Here is a 14,042-nt window from a genome sequence, read left to right as displayed (position 1 = left end):
TCCACTAATCTTGTTTAGAGTACTACACATCTTGAAAGATTTGATAACAAAATGATTAGTGGTGAACGTTTCCTTCCTCGATGACATCATGATGTGTTACTGCCATATAAGGGACGCGTAAGGTAGTTTCCCGAGATACTATTAATAGATATAAGCAACATTGGACGATGTGAATCATTCCGCGCAAGATGGCGGAAGAAAACAGAAGACAACTTTTGCAGATCGCAAGTCAACCTGGAAATGACACTTGCGCCGACTGTGGGGCCAAGGGTAAGATTTCCACCAGATATTTGTAATAATCGCAGTGTTTTAATGTAATAACTTCGACACATATTATATTAGTTGTTTTCGTCAGTGAATTTTTAATCCACCTGTTCGCTACCGTGACTGCATGGCTCAGTCTGTATGAATCTTTTATTTCTCCCATGCTGGGAGATCCACATAGTAAATATTATCGGAGAACATTTGTTCAGTATCGCGACGTGATTTGCTACACACATTCGTGTTGACACTGTATAAAAACGTGTGTATGGGTAAACAGAACGGCACCTACCTTCAACCCTCCCCTCCCCCCCCCCCCAAATCCCCCTTTTTTAAATTCCCACGTTATGGATATACATGTAACAGCATAAAATCTCTTCGTTTTTTTTTACTTTTCCCAATTAGATAGACGCTAAAATACCTGCATTAAGCGGCCACAGTAAAGTTTTACTCTTATATAAAAGGGATATTTTAACAACAACAATAAGGTGCAGCAAATAACCGATCTTCACACCTTCAGGAATACTAGTACCCATTCAGTCCTGACATCTCCACTGTGTATCAATTAAGGAAGTATGAATCTGACATGCATCTAATTGCCTCTGGGCAGGCTACACTTGACATTTGTAGATTCACTTACTATGACAATACATCGCATGAAGTCGGAATTAAATAATTAAATGGAAAAAGAAAACAAACTTGTGGAGAACGGTTAATATAATATATATTCTATTTGCATTATTTCTGAAGGAGACATGTCAAAAGTTGATTTATAGTCAACTATGAAGCACACATCCGTTAATTAGCAGTACAGACGGTAAAACAAGAAACAACAACAAATGTTTTAAAGACTATATATGTGGCAACCTGTACTCAGCGGTCACCTGTCTTAAGCGGCCACGTTTATCTACTCCCTTGTGTGGCCGCTTAAGACAGTATATATATATATATATATGTGTGTGTGTGTATATATATATATATATCGATCGATGCCATAACCTGTCGATGCCATAACCTATGGAATGTTTTGTTTATACTTTTTACGAGATAGTCTTTTAATCTGGCGTTATCAAAACCCTCGGGTACGAGTCGCAGAGACTTTGTCCAAGTTGTTGCACTGCTTTTTAATTTGAATCATTCCGCTTTAAATTTCAGCGGACCGTTTTCTACAGCCATTATACCATCTAATTCGAAAATATGTACATGTTAGTTGCCAAAGTTTAAAGTCTCCTACGAAGATACTCAAGTCGCCCATAAGAACCTGTCTGTCACGCCCCCCAATTTGTAAATAGACTAGTTTCAGTCTATTTTGTCAAGGGACGTTACTCTTTGCTCGCATGCGCAATAGGAATGCGAAATACCTCTATTGTGTTAAAAGTTGAACAAATGAGTAGTTATAATGGTAAAATTGTTTGGTTAAAAAATTTAAGCTGCAATCTGAGTTTTAATAAATACACAAACAGATATCCAGAAATATATTTATGTTAAAACATATAAGGATCCTATATTTTTGACAAAGTATCTGTGAGAGAGTTTTGCGTGCAGACGCTGTGACAATCATGTGACTTCAATAACAAAATAGCAGTACAGCTGAGAACAGACAAAAATAGTTTTAAAAAATAAGTTTTTTTTCTCAAAAAATAGTGTTCGAAAATCATAGAAAAAAAGGTATTAAGAAATGTGCCGTGTTTATGAGTGGGTTAAGTTCGATCTTACTTTCTTTGCTTATTTTAACGTTATTTTTATGAACATTTCTGTGAATGTGACAGCCATTTGTTTACTTTCCCCATGAAAAAGTCAACGGCATCGGAAATCTTCAAATATACATATTGTTGAGCACAAACGACGAAACCACCGAAACAGGACCCTCATCAAAACGGCCACGGACAATACTTATCATAAATAGTTAGGGTTAGGGTTAGTGACAGTGCCAAAGGAAAGTCATTCCGTCCGACACATCAAGGGCTCACCCTGTCTTTTTTTGCCAAATTAGCCAATTGCTAATTTTTATATAAAGTGGCTACATCATTTAGACTTTGGCTAATAAAATATTCCTTAAATTAACCACGTTTTAATAATTTTCAAGAAAATACTCTAAATATATATAAAAATTGGCTAAACCAACATTTATGACAGTGTGAGCGCAGCACATCTGCCATCAACTGAATTTGACAAACTTGATGACAGATGTATTGGACTATCTCAGTCAGAGATCGCTTGCCTGAAGTGCTCAGCTGGTCATGCACGTAGGGTCGAATCTCCTGGGTGAATTAATTTTGGGTTTTCCCATGCCTGTTTGTGAGACAGTTCATATACATGTACAGTCAGAGATCGCTTGCCTGAAGTGCTTAGCTGGTCATGCATGTACATGTAGGATTGAATCTCTGGGTGAATTATATTTGGTGTTTTCCTATCCCCATTGCTAGCCTGTTTGTGAGACAATTCATATATAATTCTTTCCTTCACTGCTACTAATGGAAAAATGTAACAGATTTGTTTCCAGGCCCCCCCCCCCCCCCCCCCCCCCCCCCCAAATTTTAAAAATAAATAAATACGCAAAGCATTAAATTCGCAGTGCTGTCAACGTGGTAGCAATTTTCGTGGTATATTTTATTTGCGAACATTTTTGCATAAATACGGTAGAAGAAAACATATTTTATTTTATTTTGTCTTTAAAATACTCCATCTTCCGTAATGATGTAATTTTCTGTGTGAAATTGATGACAAACAGGCGTAAACGCATGACCGGTATAACTGCTAGTAGCAGACTTAAACTTACAATGTTTAGTGAAATGGGCCCCTGCATGGTCTCTGAAGAGAGGCGGGACAAAGCCCAGGGGTAAAGTGCTCATCTGATACATCAACGGCCATGGTATGTACTGCTTCACCCTGTTTGGAGAAATAAATACATGTAAAATTAAGATCCCTTTCTTTTGAGCGGAGCGGATAATTTTAACATGCCCATATACCACTAAGGTTTCGAGCATGTCTCAACAGAAGTTGAAAATGGGCAGAATTTTGAAAATAGCAATTAGTAAAAAAATTTTTAAAATAAAATAAAATTTACAAGCCAAAAAAAAAAAGAATTGACTGCTCGGCCGAATATTTATATAATTTGGAGCATTTTAGAAAGACAGTCCAAAAAGAAAGAAGAGAGGATCGGACTATTTAATAATATTTTTTTTAAAAAGTAAGTTCGACATAAAAGTTTGAACAGAGGTCTAAACGTTTAAAGTCCGATCTATATGGTCCAGGCTGGGGGGGGGGGGGGGGGGGGGGGGGGGGGGGGGGGGTTTAAGGTGGGCGGAATTTGGAATATGAATTTAGTAGTTAGGTCAAGGGACCTAAAGCCAATAAGAGCTGCTATATACATTCGACTCATGTCTGGATAAAATTTAAAATCCAAAAAATAATATTTGATGGCAGCTGTTTTGCGTCTCAATCTGTTTCTTTCTGTCACAGTGTCAGTCAAATGTCAAAATGAATTTATGTCGGCAATACCAAAAATCCACAGTTTAAAATGACTGAAAATTTTAATCTAAAATAGTAAAATACGCAAAAAGACAAGACATTAAACATGAACCCAATACTGTCAAACATGTTTTAAGCAACCACACAAAGGAGTAGTCAAAAACGACCGCTTAATACCTGTAGACCTGTGCAACCTTTACAGTATGTAATGTTTTTCTTTCATTTTTTTCATCATCTTAACGATGTGTGCTCTAGAGTTTTCTAAAAATCATCTTTCCACATGTCGCCTTCTTTAGAAATAATAAAATGTAACTAAACAGCACTAATTTAACCATTTGGAATTAATTCTCTCACAAGTTTGTCGTCTCTTTTCATTTAATTACTACTCCATGCTGGGCATTGACCTTATAGATTAATCTACCAACATCAAATGTAAATTACCCAGAGGCAATTAGATGCATGCATTCCACAGTCTCAAATTCCTTAATTGATGCACAGTGCAGATGTCCGCCTGACTGGGTACAAGAGTCCGTAAAGGTGTGAAGATTGCTTATTTGTTGCACCTTGTCGCTGTTGACTGGCCTCAGTGGTTAAGCCATCGGCCTACAGGCTCCAACCCAGAGCGAGTTCTTAAGGGTTTAGTGGGTAGGTGTAAGGCCACTACACCCTCTTCTCTCTCACTAACAACCCATGCTGATAAATTATGATATCACAAGACACTCGGGGAGTATCCTCTATTTATTTACTCAAAATAAATTACTGTGAATTTAAACCACGGAAAATTAAAAATACCTTATCATGTACATGCAGTTACAGATCAAGTTTCACTTTCATTATGATTTACTCAATTTTGGTAATAGTTGTGGCCCTTGAACTTCAAAGCTATGGAAATGTTTTGGTTCTGGTAGGGGTCATATAACTCTTTAAGCAGTACTCTCAAAATTCTTATTATATATTTGATATTTAGTGTTGATAGTTTTATCTTCTATTAGTATTAGGTAGTTTTTTTCATGATTTACTTTCCAGCCAGTGTTCCACAGCTGGTTTAACACAGACCATGGTATGTACTATCCTGTCTGTTGAATACTACATATAAAAGATTCCTTGCTGCTAATCACAAAGATTCAAAGAGTCGCCCATTACATGGCGGCAGCATGCAGGTTTCCTCTTTCATTTTCTTGCCACTGGACAGGTTTATCCAGCTTTTGCACGGTGCTAGAAAAATCTGTCTGACCCAAGGGCTAGATAAATCTGTCCGACCCGAGGGCTAGACGATTTCTACATACGCCTGACGTCATAACTTATGTTTTACAACGATTGACGTCATAACTCGTGGTTTTCAAAATTCTGTTTGCCATTTCACGTTGTATCATTGTTTTAAAAATATTTAAACAAATTAATATTTTCAACTTTATATTTATTGGTAAGTTAAACATTACATATTTATGTCGTTGCATAAGGTGGGCTATATTTTTCCGCGTATGATTAAATGAGTTGGCAGGTGAAATGTATACAAATCGTTCTACAATAAACAGACCATAGCTTACAAAATTAATGTTTTGTTACTGTTATTAAATGGGCAAGAAAAAGAATCAATCACCGTTGTGAGGTATAGATAAGGCAATTCCACCCTCGGGACAAAATGTTTTGGCATAAAACATTTTGTCCCTCGGGTTGGAATAGCCTTATCTATACCTCACAACGGTGATAGATTCTATTAATCTGTGTGGTCCTTAACGTTCAACACCATAAAAACGTAATTAAAATGTGTTGACTTCATTATTAAATATTGGGGCGGGACGTAGCCCAGTGGTAAAGTGCACACCTGATGCGCGGTCAGTCTAGGATCGATCCCCGTTGGTGGGCCCATTGAGCTATTTCTCGTTCCAGCCACGACTGGTATATCAAAGGTCGTGGTATGTGCTATTCTGTCTGTGGGATGATGCATATAAAAGATCCCTTGCTACTAAGTGAAAAATGTAGTGGGTTTCCTCTCTATGAGTGTGTCAAAATTACCATATGTTTGACATCCAATAGCCAGTGATTAATAAATCAATGTGCTCTAGTGGTGTCATTAAACAAAACAAACTTTTAACTTTAAACTTTAACTCGTCATTAAATAAAATGCTAAGTAAATCCACAAACAGTATTGATCATGTATTTTGATGGTAAATTAAAACCCCATTTTGTAAATAAACGAAGGTATGTAATACATTGTAAAACAGAACTTCATATGCATTTTTTTTTCGCTTTTTATTTATTTGCACAACATACCATGCAAAATAAATTGGTGCAATAAATAGGAAGTGAAATCAATGTATGCGAAGTTCTGTGTATGTATTTTCTCCCATCCCTAGCCATGCAAGACAGACCCATTCCATGACGTCAGCCCATGTGGAATAAATCTGTCTTGCATGGGCTATGGGGACAGGTATATTACAGCGTTGGTAATATATGACATCATATCAATGCAAGTTGGTTAGTTTTAGATCAATATTTTGTTATTAAAACCTTCAGTATAAAAGCAGGGCTTCTAGATTATGGTAGCCCCACTCCCATGGCTAGTGATATTCAATGCTAGGTTAGTAAATTACTACTATTGCCATACTTGACGGCCAGTGAATATTTTTTGTCAAATGTTAAGTCTATTTTGTAAATATGAATATCCTTCGACCCTGGGACTCTGCAAGCCTCGTCCCAGGTTGAAATTTTCACCACCTCAGGTATACTTTTTCTATCCCAAGTGGGCGGGACGTAGCCCAGTGGTAAAGTGCTCGCTCGATTCGTTGTTGGTTTGGGATCGATCCCCGTCGTTGGGCCCATTGGGCTATTTCTCGTTCCAGCCAATGCACCACGACTGGTATATCAAAGGCCATGGTATGTACTACCCTGTCTGGGATGGTGCATATAAAAGATCCCTTGCTGCTAATCGAAAAGAGTAGCCCATGAAGTGGCAACAGCAGGTTTCCTCTCAATATCTGTGTGGTCCGTAACCATATGTCTGACGTAAAAAATAAAATGTGTTGAGTTCGTCGTTAAATAAAACATTTCTTTCTTCTTTTTTTCTATCCCACATGACCGCATATGATGGAGTCTTAATAAATGAGTGATGTTCTCATGATCGATTATAATTGAAAGTTGATTGGTTTGGCTCCACTGATGTGAGGGGTGGGATTTAGCAGTCGACTGAGTGGAGTGCATGCTTGTGGTGCTTGCATCACAGGATCAAACCACCTTGGTGGATCCATTCAACTGATTGGGGACTTTCTCATTCTAACCAGTGCACCACGACTGGACAAAGGCCAAATGTGGTATGTGCTTTTCTGTCTGTGAGGAAAGTGCATATAATAGATCCCTTGCTGCATTGGGAAAAATGTAGCAGGTTTTCTCTGATGACTACGTGTCAGAATTATCAAATGTTTGATATCCAATAGCCGATGATTAATTAATCAGTGTGCTCCAGTGGTGTTGTTAAACAAAACAAACTTTAAACTTTCTACAAATGTGATGATCTAATATAAATACCATAATCGATTGTGTGGGAAATGTTAACAGTAGAATGAGTCATTGTCCCCCAGTTCAGATGATGAAATTGATGTACGAGTGTTTGGGTTGGTGTTTGCTTTCAAGTGTACATAAAACATTTTTGTTACAAAAGCCCTTTATATGGTCTAGATCCCAGTGAACACAATAATTACATATACAGTGAAACCCCTCTAAACCGGACACCTTTGGGACCAATAAAAATGTCCGGTACAAAGAGAGGTCTGGTTTAGAGAGGTTAAAGTTCTGTACTTGTTTTTAAGAAGGGACTCTGTAAAACGTCTGATTTTGAGGAAATTTCAGTTTACGCTCATGAGAGGTTTCACTGTAGGTGCATTGTCTTTAATTATAATCCAAACCCTTCTTATGTTCACATGATCTTTAATTATAATCCAAACCCTTCTTATGTTCACATGATCTTTAATTATAATCCAAACCCTTCTTATGTTCACATGGTCTTTAATTATAATCCAAATCCTTCTTATGTTCACATGATCTTTAATTATAATCTTTAATGGTCTTTAATTATAATCCAAACCCTTCTTATGTTCACATGATCTTTAATTATAATCCAAACCCTTCTTATGTTCACATGATCTTTAATTATAATCCAAACCCTTCTTATGTTCACATGATCTTTAATTATAATCCAAACCCTTCTTATATTCACATGGTCTATAATTATAATCCAAACCCTTCTTATGTTCACATGGTCTATAATTATAATCCAAACCCTTATGTTCATATAATTCTAATAGATAAGGCCGGAATATTTTTTTTACTTGTTTCCTATTACATACTGGAAAAATATAGGATAGGTAGGTAGGAAAAACATTTTATTTTGGAAAATAATTTTATTTATGATATTAAATAAAGGTGTTGACTACCGGTATCCAAAATAACCTCTGCATGTATAGAAATGCATTATGCAAACCAACAATACCATTCATCACAGTTTTTTCCCTAGAAATGAAGTAAGGCATGGTAAAGTGACGTTTTGGGGACATATTTTATGTGCAGTTTTAAATATAAGGGCTTTTTTTCCATTATACAATTTTCAAAAGGACAAAAACCTTATGGCCATTTTATTTTCTATATCTATTTCGTAACTTAAAGGGACATACCCTAGTTTTTAAACACTAAGGCGTATTGTTTACTATTAGATTGATAACTGAAATAATACTTTACTTAGATGTTATTGTTTAGATTATTAATTTCCGTACATTTGAAGCGTTTTTGGTCATCTTGGGGGTTTTAATATTACAAAATACATTTCTCATATTTTTAAAAACACATGTGCGTCTGAGAAGTAACAGTTATGTAGTCAAGTTTTAGTCTATTTTCAGAGGGTATTTCACCATGTCAAAGTCACAGACTCATGTTTCACTCAATTGTAACTGTATCCAAATGTGTTACAGGTATGTAGATTAACTAAACTTAGTGTTAATTTTCACGGGTTGAAACTAGGGTATGTCCCTTTAATTAAAAAAAGGAAATATGTAGTACTATCCACATAGGTGTGTTTAAAGGCTTCTTTTTACATGGGCAACTTATAAATTCATAAAAGGCAAGGCATTTTGATTTTGAGGGCAACTTGGTGCTAACCTATCTGGGAGAGTACATACAAAAGACCCCTTGCTGTTTAATAATAGGCAGAAGGTTTACTCTCATACTAACACTTAACTTCTGTACTGGTCCAGGACAGACTTGGTTGAACCTTAATTGGATAGAAACCAGTAAATAAGTTATAACAATTTCTTTTAATGAAAACTGAATGAATGAATGAATGAATGTTTAACGACACCCCAGCACGAAAAATACATCGGCTATTGGGTGTCAAACTATGGTAATGCAAATAAATAAAGTGATGATCAACATCAATATAAAAATTCAAGACTTAAACAAAAACAGTGTATAGAACTGTGCAAAAACACAAATATCACAGAATTTTACGGATACTGAATTTTACTAAAAACTTCAATTTTGTGCTGTATTGGCCATTCTCAAAGAAAATGTTACACCCCTGCACCACAGTGAGGTTACAGCACACGCAGGGGTTAATGAAAACTGAAAGGAAGGGTTCTATATTTATCTGTCCAACAATAACATTTTAATTTTTTTTTATGAATATTATCTTTCCTAGTGTATCTAAGAAATGGTAGACTTACCAATTGGTAATTTGCAATGTTAGTTTTATTCTGTATGCATCCAGTATTAAAGTACACACTTGGTTTGAAGCAATCAATTGGTCCAATGAATAGAAATGCAGTACAAATGCTTAAACGAATGTTGAAAAGTAAAGTTTGTTTTATTTAACGACGCCACTGGAGCACATTGATTTTTATCTTTAATATCATCGGCTATTGGACGTCAAACACATGGTCATTCTGACACTGTTTTAGAGGAAACCCACTGTCGCCACACAGGCTACTCTTTTAGAAGAATGTTGATGTAAAACTTAAATCATGTTAGAATTATTAACAAGAACACTGTAATGAAATATTAAAAAAAAAAAAAAATTGCGTATCGGTAAACTAAACATTCCCTCCCCTAGTTTATCAGAAGGTCACTAAATTTCAACAAAGCCAGTTTGTCGCTGGAGTAAATCGTTAAATATAGTTATTATTATTATTATTATTATTATTATTAATCGGAACACCTCGCTACGCTAGATGTAGAATAAATCGGAAAAGATCGCATATATTCATGAAAACTATTTTCCGACTCTTCGCCTGATATCTCACGAAAGTTACCGAACTTCAATTTGAAGGGAAGTAACTCCATCAATGAATTGTTAGAAGAAAACATTTCGTGGCTAACGGGTCGCCAATAAAACTAAATTTGCGACAGTAAAACCACCGATATACGTCCGCAAATCGGAAAACACAGTAGGGTTATCCCCTAAATGACACCAAATTAGTGCTTGTGATAGTTTTGGAATTATTTCGTGGAAATCGTTGTTATATTAAAAAAACATTTTTGGATATACAAAAAAAGTTTTAGGGTTGGCAGGTTCAAATTAGGGTCGGTCGGGTAACCGGAAACAAACAATATTTTATGATATGCCTAAATCAAAGGTTGACTGGTTGGTGCCAATGATCGATGATGAAATTCCAACCAATTCCCCAGACTATTATGAATTGGTTTTTATTATTCAACCTCCCCACTCCAGTAATCATGTCTGGAACAGCTTTAAATAGCAAATTACTGCCACCAGACAGCTTGACTTCTTTTCACTCCAGAAGAATGACATATTTGCATGGACAATAATAAAAAATTAAAGGAAAGGAATGCAGGTTACAGTTTTATGCATGAGACCAGTCAACTGAGAATAAATCAGACAGACTAGCTGGATTGGATTGGATAACATATTAACATGCCTATATCCAATTAAGGTTCAAGCACATCTCTCCTGGGCACAGTCTGTGACTTCGCCAGTGACTGGGTCCGGGACAGATGGTGGGGAAGTAGAGTTGGAAATGTGCAGAATTTTGAAAATAGCAATTAGTTAATAGAATTTAAAAAATAAAATAAAAAGTTAACAATCTAAAAATAAAAAGGAATTGACTGCTTGGCAGAATATTTATATAATTTGGAGCATTTTTTAAGGACAGTCCAAAAATAAATAAGAGAAAGAAGAGAGGATCAGACTATTAAATCTTTTTCTTTTTTTTAATAATTTCAAAAATGTTTTTGAATGAAGGTCTAAAAGTTTAAAGTACGATCTATATTCACGTGTGACCCCGTGGCTGTATATTGAATGTGTTTCTGATTGCCCTAGTGTTCATGCTAGATCAAACTTAATTTCTTTTTCCCCCAAGTATTGTGAGTTCAAATCCAGTTTGGTCTACTTACATACACACAAACAGTTGGATGACCAGAAACACATTGAATATACAGACACTGATATTAAAAGCAAGAATTTGTATTTAGTATTGACTTTTGGTCGTCACAACATTTTGTTTAATAATAGTACTGGTAACCTGTATGGATTGTCAGACACTTATGATTGTGCATATAAATCATATACTGCTGCTAATGGAAAAATGAAGCAGGTTTCCTCTTGGAACCCGTCAGTGGGCCCATTGGCCTATTTCTTGCTCCAGCCAGTACACCACGACTGGTATATCAAAGGCTGTGGTATGTACTACCCTGTCTGTGGGATGGTGCATATAAAAGATCCCTTGCTGCTAATCGAAAAGAGTAGCCCATGAAGTGGTGACAGTGGGTTTTCTCTCTCTATCTGTGTGGTCCTTAACCATATGTCCGACGCCATATAACCGTAATTAAAATGTGTTGAGTGCTTCGTTTTCCTTCCTTCCTTCCTCTTGGAACACTCAGTCCTGCCTGTATGTCTTCAACGTATCAGTTTTAAAAAACAAAATTCATATTGAGTTTCTCACTACTGTCTGACATCCCAATTAAAGGCAGTTCTAAAATAAACACATGTGGGTGGATTGGATGGTTCTGATTTTATATTATATACTCTTCAAAAGAAGAAACGCAAAACCACATTGTCGTAACATTTGGAGAATTGATTTAATTATTGAATGGTGAGTCCGATAATTACCAAATGTTGCAGGATTGTTCACAATTCACTCTAGTCCATTGTGAGTAAGTGATAGTACACACCACCAAGGTCAAGGTCATCTGGAGTCAATACCGGGTGTGGCCTCCGCGTGTGTTGACAACTGCCTGGCACCGCCTGCCCATTGAAGCAACCAGAGTACGGATGACGTCCCGGGGGATGGTGGCCCACTCGGCCTGCAAGGCTGCTGCCAGCTCGGGCAGGGTCTGGGGCTGTGGTTGTCGCTGTCGGAGGCGTCGGTCCAACTCGTCCCATAGATGCTCAGTTGGGTTCAAATCCGGTGATATCGATGGCCAAGGAAGGACATTAATGTTGTTGTTCTGTAGGAAAGCCGTTGTGAGACGTGCTGTGTGAGGCCTGGCGTTGTCATGTTGGAACACTGCGTTGGCGTTGGCCATAACTGGAACGATGTGTGGCCGGAGGATCTGGTCAATGTAGCCCTGTGCATTCAGGTTGCCCTGCACGTGGACCAGGTCAGTTCTGCCAGTGTGTGAGATGGCTGCCCACACCATGACACTACCCCCGCCGAATCTGTCCACTTCCTGCACGCAGTTTGCCGCATAACGTTCACCACGACGCCTATACACGCGACATCTTCCATCATGACGTCGGAGCAGAAATCGGGACTCGTCACTGAACCACACCTGTCTCCATCGCAGTTGAGGCCATTGTCGATGAATCTGGCACCACTGCAGTCGGAGTCGACGGTGTTGTGGTGTTAAGATGACACCTCGAACTGGACGTCTGGCACGAATTCCTACCTCACGTAGGCGGTTCCGTACGGTCTGGTCGGATATCCTGCGCAAACCTGGTATTGCTGCGGCTGTGGAGGTGGCAGTAGTCAATCATTCCCGAAGGTGGCGTACCCGGATGTAGCGGTCCTGCCCGGGGGTAGTGACCCGTGGTTGACTGGATCTAGGGAGGTCACGTGTTGATCCATGTTGCTGGTAACGGTCCCACAGTCTGGAGATGGTGCTTGGGGACACATGGAATGCCCTGGCAACGGCCGTTCTGGATTCGCCTGCGTCTAATCGGCCGATGGCATTATTTCTCTGCGGTTCACTGAGACGTGGCATGTCCTGGATTGTCAACTGTCGGCCAGATACAGAGGCCAGGCAAGCGAACACCCTGCACTTTTATACTGTCGGTGTTCATGTTGCACGTGCAGACAACGCACGTGCAGTGGTGACATGGTTTGCACGTGGCTGCGTTTTTGCGAATATTCACATTTTGGAACTTTATTGTACAGTAGCTGCGTTTTATCGAATGTAACCGTGGGAATGTGTTTGGGACATGCAATGACCTTATATTCACAAAGCATGAACCGGTAGGAAACATAAAATCGGAGTTATAACCCATTTGTACCCTTTTGCGTTTCTTTTTTTGAAGAGTATATTTTAAAAAATCTTTTGTCTGCTTGAAATAGCTTCGTTAAAAGCATCAGTCGTTTAGAGCCTGCGGGTTTTTTTTCTTTCTTTGAGTATTAGTGGAAAATAATACTCACTAGGTGTATTCTTTATTGCAATAGCCATAAATGAATGTGAGTGTTGTCGTTGAAAAATATTGATTGATATGATAGTTTTATCTAATTATTTTGATAATACCACATGACTATTTGGGGTCTGTTCAGTGTTTTAGGCCCAAGTTTGAGACATAGTTTGCTGTATCCAGAGTGATATAACCCAGTTTTTATATTCTAGTTTTCTCACTACTTTCTACATGTAATACTTTGAATTTTTCATATTTTATATACATGTACATATGCACTCTCGTTTGCTCTCTCACCCTGTCTCTCTCAATCCGTCTCTCTGTGTCTCTTACTCACTCACACACTCTCTCTCTCTCTCTCTCTTTCTCTCTCTCTCTCTCTCTCTCTCTCTCTCTCTCTCGCTCTCGCTCTCTCTCACACACACACACACACACACACACACACACACTCCTCTCTCTTTTTCTCCAAGTGAGACAGAAAAAATAAGTTGTGGGTTATTTTATAGCCAACCATTTTTGTTCAAAGTATAGCCTAAATGGTTCTGTACATCTCTGAAGGTAGTACTAGACCAAATAACTTCTGGCTAGGTCAAAGTTTGAGGTGCACCCAACTTTTGATAGAGAAGTGAACACCACAAGTCCTGTGATTGGTTATAAATGTGTGTTGGTTGTAAAAAATAATAGTTTCATC

General features: G+C 37.8%; 1 protein-coding gene across 2 annotated transcripts in view; it reads left to right on the top strand.

The window, feature by feature from the left end:
• The first annotated feature begins 177 nt into the window (after positions 1–177).
• Positions 178–14,042, top strand: part of LOC121379328 (arf-GAP with dual PH domain-containing protein 1-like) — a 57,889-nt gene continuing 44,024 nt past the window's right edge. The window contains exon 1 of one of the 2 annotated variants that reach the window (XM_041507899.1): positions 178–270. In XM_041507899.1, the coding sequence (XP_041363833.1) occupies positions 189–270 (82 nt within the window). In that variant the 5' untranslated portion in view covers positions 178–188. The remainder of the gene's footprint in view (positions 271–14,042) is intronic. The other variant, XM_041507900.1, reaches the window with a different exon arrangement.

Source organism: Gigantopelta aegis, chromosome 8, assembly GCF_016097555.1.
Source record: "Gigantopelta aegis isolate Gae_Host chromosome 8, Gae_host_genome, whole genome shotgun sequence".
NCBI classification, from domain to species: Eukaryota; Metazoa; Mollusca; class Gastropoda; order Neomphalida; family Peltospiridae; genus Gigantopelta; species Gigantopelta aegis.
This window is presented reverse-complemented; position numbering and strand designations above follow the sequence as displayed.